This window comes from Astyanax mexicanus, chromosome 21 (genome assembly GCF_023375975.1).
Source record: "Astyanax mexicanus isolate ESR-SI-001 chromosome 21, AstMex3_surface, whole genome shotgun sequence".
Taxonomy (NCBI): Eukaryota; Metazoa; Chordata; class Actinopteri; order Characiformes; family Acestrorhamphidae; genus Astyanax; species Astyanax mexicanus.
This window is the reverse complement of record NC_064428.1, coordinates 10860655-10866654: the sequence shown is the minus strand read 5'-3', so window position 1 is coordinate 10866654 and position 6000 is coordinate 10860655. Positions and strand designations below refer to the sequence as shown.

At 37.1% G+C, this 6000-nt stretch overlaps 1 protein-coding gene across 12 annotated transcripts in view; it reads right to left on the bottom strand.

Moving 5' to 3' along the window:
* Positions 1 to 6000, bottom strand: part of LOC103029360 (ribonuclease inhibitor-like) — a 605885-nt gene that overhangs the window by 167506 nt on the left and 432379 nt on the right. For 6 of the 12 annotated variants that reach the window (XM_049470077.1, XM_049470087.1, XM_049470086.1 and 3 more), the window contains one exon: positions 406 to 452. The exons of the other annotated variants lie outside the window; for them this stretch is intronic. In XM_049470077.1, coding sequence (XP_049326034.1) covers positions 406 to 452 — 47 coding nt within the window. The remainder of the gene's footprint in view (positions 1 to 405; positions 453 to 6000) is intronic. 12 annotated transcript variants of the gene reach the window in all.

Genomic DNA, 6000 nt, shown 5'->3' with positions numbered 1-6000 from the left:
ACAGTGGAAGGTGCAAAGACCGACGAAGGACAAGAGACAAAGGAAGGCTTTATAGCACAAAAGGGAAGTGGAAACACCTGGGGCTAGGGGGCGGAGCTACAAATTGACACAGGTGGAAAAGTACTGAAACAGAACACAGGGGCACAGGTCACGTGGGACACACAGAGAGACGCTGGACGCTGGACAGTTGTTGTTGCGTTGGGCTGCTGCTGACGCCAAGCGTCTCCTGCTGATAATAGGCGGAGTTTTCTAAAACCCATCACCTCTGTGTGTGTGTGTATTGGTGTGTATTTGTGTGTGTGTGTATGTGTGTGTGTATGAGTGTGTGTGTGTGTATTTCTGTGTGTATGTGAATGTGTGTGTATTTGAGAGCTTGTGTATGTGTGTGTGAGTGTGTGCACTTACATTTCTTTAGTCCTGTTTTCATTCTGATATTCCCTCCATGCTCCACTCTAAACACACACACACACGTTATTGCATATTTTGTGTTCTCACGAACATCCTTGTGGTTAATTCATTATTAAATAATATATAACTAATCAAAATATACACATAGTAAACAATATTTACTATATTAAATACAAATTAAATAAATAAGAAATACAGTTTGTTCTGGTAATGATTTGATGGTTTAAATCATTTAAAGGGTAAAATATTGATTTGGTTGAAGTATATAAATCTAAACATCTTTACCTGTATAACAGTGATTTAAATCAGAGGACTGTACTATAGTAATATTACTGACCACAGTAACACTGGTTATTATTACCTGTGATAAATGTAACTATTATGACTAAAAAAGGGTTAAATTATGTTCAGTAAAAATAAACAGGGACTTTTAATATAGAATTTCTTTATTGAGTTAGATTAGATTAGATTGATCTGGTTATAAATGTTAGTTTAGTTGTTATTATAGTTTTATTAGTTTTGTTAATAGTTGAGTTTGATCCAGCTGAGGCTAATAGGTGATACTCCTCTCCCCCTGCAGAGGACGCTCTTATTCTGAATCAGCAGGAAACTCCAGCCTCTGGCTGCTGCTAAACACTTCAGAATAAAGCTTTTACTGCAGGCTGGAGATACACTGAGCTCTGTGCTGCTTTCCCTCATTATAGAGCTATGAAATGTCCTTTTCTACATCCTCACTGCTACAGCTTTACACTAGTGATGACCATTACCAAGCTTCTGGATCATTAACACAGCTGAAGCAGTTTAATCAGAAAATGATTCAGTGAAGCTTCTGATACTCGTCTCTACGCTGCTTCTACTGTCCAGTTTCATTTCCTACAAGATTCATTCTGTTTCACTGAAGCTCATTCACACTAATAAACCTTTATTACAACTAAAATAAACCAGTTTCATCTTTAAACCATTAAATAAACATTTCACTGACTCAATTCTCCATTTTATATTAACCACAAACAAAAATAATAAATAATACAAATTACATTCCCTTACATTCACAATTACAATCTGCACAATTTAATTACAGGGTTTTATTCTAAAACTGAATGTGTTGTGCTGTGTTGGGATTAGGATTTATCTTCTTTTTATTGATCATCTCAGAATATGTGATCAGATGGACTGATGGGCATCGATGGGTTCAGATATAAAATAGATCAGTTATAGATTTAGATTTTATTTAAAGGATTGGTGTGAAAACTGTGAGTAAATAAGGTATAAAATATGAAAAATATAACTGATTAAAACATCAGAACATGTTTCTCCAGTTTCAGTCAGTGGAATAAAGCGGGGGATCTGAATCTTCACAGTGGATTCAGTGACGTAACGAAGCTTCGGTTACTGTTATAACGTGACTCTAGTGATTTTAGTGAGGACACTGCTTTAATCTCTGTATCCAGTGAAACATCCAGACTTTACACTGAAAGCTTCATGAAGCATTGAAACACCACAGTCCAAGATAAGCCTGTTCTGGATCAGTTTTATCAGAGAATGAAAAGATGGAGAATACATTAGCCGCTTAGCTTAGCATAGGGTCTGTTCTAATGGGTTCAGAAGGAGAATCTCACTCTCTGTACTTTTATATGATCTGTAATTCAGTGTTTTAATAAAGGATTTATGTCAGCAGCAGGTTAAAGGTTTTAAAGTGGGTTTGTGTTTCTGTTCTCCTGCTGTTTTAATACAGAACTCAGCTGTATAGTTTAGCTGCTCTGCTGCAGCTTTTTCTATAATTCAGCCTCTAAAAAAACATCAGTTTCTCTGTGCTTTAACTACTGAAATGTAATAACTGTTTATGCTATGTAAGATAATGAGCTTTATGTGAGCTTTATATTTAAAAGTTGTTTATTTTATTATTATGTATGTGAGACTGAAATGGTGCTGATTGTATTACAGTTTGAATTTTGGTACAGTAATTTTGTTCATTTAAAGGAATTAAGAGTAAAATAGTGCAGATTTCAGATGTTAATGTAAAGTGCATGGACATCGCTAGCCCTTTTTAGTGGAACTCCAGCATCTAAAATGTATCCCAGCAGCCCTAAATAAAGGGTGCCATCAAACGCATTAAAACATTGCACTAAGTTGTTCCTGGTTTGTACATGTTTATTATTTATAGCAGTGTTATTGTTATTTACTGATATGTTGTTTGTTTTGTTTTTATGGACGTGTTTGTTACTTAATTGTCCTTTGTATGGTGAAACCAGAGAAAAATTCCCACCTTGGTGGGACATTAAAGTTTTATTCTATTCTATTAGGTGTGTGTTTGTGGGATTGACTAGCTGTTGATTTTGCTGTATAATACTGTATATTGTTTATGACTCTGACTATGAAGGTACAGTGTGGTATGTGCTACATTAGCTGGTGTAATGTATTTATCATTTATGTAGTGTAAAAATTACAGTAAGCAAATAAGACTCTGATAATTCACACCCTGGACCAGATAATGGAGAATGCAGCTGTAGGAGGAATGTTTGATAAAATTATATAACAATCTGCTCCCAACAGTTTTATCTTCTTATTCGCTGAAAAGATGTGTGACAGAAACACACCTGTCTCCTGTATATAATAGTCTGTATGCCTGAATTGAATGTAAATGATTTTATTTCTTCTGATATGATTCACTCAGACCTAAAATTACAATTTTATAACGTGCTAAATATCATGTGATGATTTTAACCACGTTTACATGCAGCCTGATAATCTGACAATATTCAGATTAATAGCTCAATCAGAATAGAACACATTCATAAAGCAGTGCTATTGAGGCCATTCTGAATGCAGTTTTATCTCATTGAGCGAGGAGGATAATCCTTTAAGTGATCAGTTAAATAGAAGAATAACAGCTATATAAACTCCTGCATCCATTACATTTACAGTCAAAGAGTTACAGTACATTCTCCACATATACAGGGCAACAGCAGCATGTAGAATTACTGGAATATGAGCAGTGGTGGATCAGTGGTTAGAGCAGCGCTCCATCAACGACACGGTTCTGCCCTTAATCCTCACTGCTCCTGGGTGCTCCCAATATTCCACAATATCACTGAGTGTGTTCTGAGTGTACTCACTGCTCAGTGTGTGTGTGTGTTCTGAGTGTGCTCAGTGTGTGTGTGTGTGTGTGTGTTCTGAGTGTGCTCAGTGTGTGTGTGTGTTCTGAGTGTCCTCACTGCTCAGTGTGTGTGTGTGTGTGTGTGTTCTGAGTGTGCTCAGTGTGTGTGTGTGTGTTCTGAGTGTGCTCAGTGTGTGTGTGTGTGTGTTCTGAGTGTCCTCACTGCTCAGTGTGTGTGTGTGTTCTGAGTGTGCTCAGTGTGTGTGTGTGTGTGTGTGTTCTGAGTGTGCTCAGTGTGTGTGTGTGTTCTGAGTGTCCTCACTGCTCAGTGTGTGTGTGTGTGTTCTGAGTGTGCTCAGTGTGTGTGTGTGTGTGTGTGTGTGTGTGTGTGTGTTCTGAGTGTGCTCAGTGTGTGTGTGTGTTCTGAGTGTGCTCAGTGTGTGTGTGTGTGTTATGAGTGTGCTCAGTGTGTGTGTGTGTGTGTTCTGAGTGTGCCCAGTGTGTGTGTGTGTGTGTTCTGAGTGTGCTCAGTGTGTGTGTGTGTGTGTTCTGAGTGTGCTCAGTGTGTGTGTGTGTGTGTGTGTGTGTGTTCTGAGTGTGCTCACTGCTCAGTGTGTGTGTGTGTGTGTGTGTGTGTTCACTAGCACTAGGTTAAAAGTGGAGATTGTAATTTTCCTCACTGTGGGATTAATTATTATTATTAATAGAGGATTTCTCAGTGCATGGCTGCTGTAAACAGTGCAGATTACTGGTCTGGTGAACGTATCACTGTTTGAGGGATCTGTCTGTATACAACTCAGGATGCAAAGTAAATTCAATCCTGAATTTTACATTAAATTATACAATTATCTTATCAAGTAGACTTGGTTCCAAAAACACATTTTAAATGTAATTTTTCTGTGAAGTATAAAAGTAATTAAAATGTGTGTCCCTTTATTTACAATAGCATCCCAGGTCACACACTCCTGTTAAGAATTTCTATTTTATCATCCGTTATGAAGATTAAAGTATAAATTAGATATACCATGAACTGGAGAAAGGTGGAAGCTGCTGTGCTCTATATGCACTGAAAACAGTCCTGTTAAAATCAGTAAATTCCTTCACTGGGACGACTGGTACTGGTATCATCCAGAGGTTTGGTGTAATCATTAGTAATCTCTTCTTTAATCAGTGAATGTAATAAACATTTTCTTCTATTTCTTTTAAATAAATTTCAGCTAATATCCTACTGCTCTTACTCTGACTAAACTCATATGATGCTGGTCGTCATGGTTTGGATCAGATAGTGAGCATTTTCATCAGACTGTTTTAGAATCATAATTAATTCAGTCAGATTGGACAACATCTCTGCATGTAAACAAAGCTAAATATGGAATTATTGCTACTATTAGCTAAAATAATTCAACCCCGTTACATTGGGACGACCCAGAGGTGCAGGGCACTGCAGTGTTATCACATATGATACAGATTCTGTACCCTAAAAAAATTCATGTTAATGCAGAACTTTGGACAAAATATGAAAAAAATGATAGGTAAATAATAAAATATAAAAGTATAATAAACTCATTATATTATTGCATAATAATGGATGAAATGTGAAGGGGAACAATGTAAAAGGTTCCTGTCAGCTGCGTGTCAGTGAAACTATGAGTATTTTTTGATAAAAAATGTAAAAGGAATAAGTGATCATAAACAAGAAACATCTCATTATTAAGATTCCACAAGAATTTACTTTAATATCTTTTTAAATCATAATAATCCAGCTGGGGATTCTGGTCTGTATATCAGCATTTCAGATCATAAACTGATTACAGCTAATCTCTTTCTAATCTTAAATCACATCCTATAACCTGTATTCTGTTCTGTAATTCTGCTGCTGTAGATTCTGTGTTCTTTTCTGCTCTAATCAGATCTTCTTCTCTGTCTGTGATCTGTAAACTCTCCTCTTCTGTCTCTTGCTGTGCTGTGTCTGTTTCTGACACCCTGGAGACTCCAGCTCCCCTTAAGACCAGAACTGTGCCGTCCACCAACTCCTCTCCCTGCTTTACCCTGAACTCTGTGTTTCCAGACGTTTTGAGCGTCTTTATAAGAAAACTGGTTCACATTTTCATTCACTTTTCTTCTGAAAACATGCTGAAATATAAAGCTGCAGTAAATGCAGGGCTCTGTTTATTATTCTCTACTAATTAAAACTTCTGCCAAGTTCCTAAGTGACCCTTTTCCACAGTCACTAATTAGCTTCAATCTCTCACTCCTGTTTCCTCAACTTCAGGACTAAATCTATATGGTTCTCTCTCTATAAAAAAAATCTTACTCTGCCTGCTCTTCCACTGCTCTTAGCTTTTGTGGTCGTCTCTTCTCCATATTCTGCCCTGTCACGACTGACTTCATCACAGATAATTATTCAATCTAAATATTATCCTGCCTACTCGATCTGGCCCCACCTCACTCCTGAAGCTCTGTCTTGCTGATATCTCTACACCTGTATCCCATCT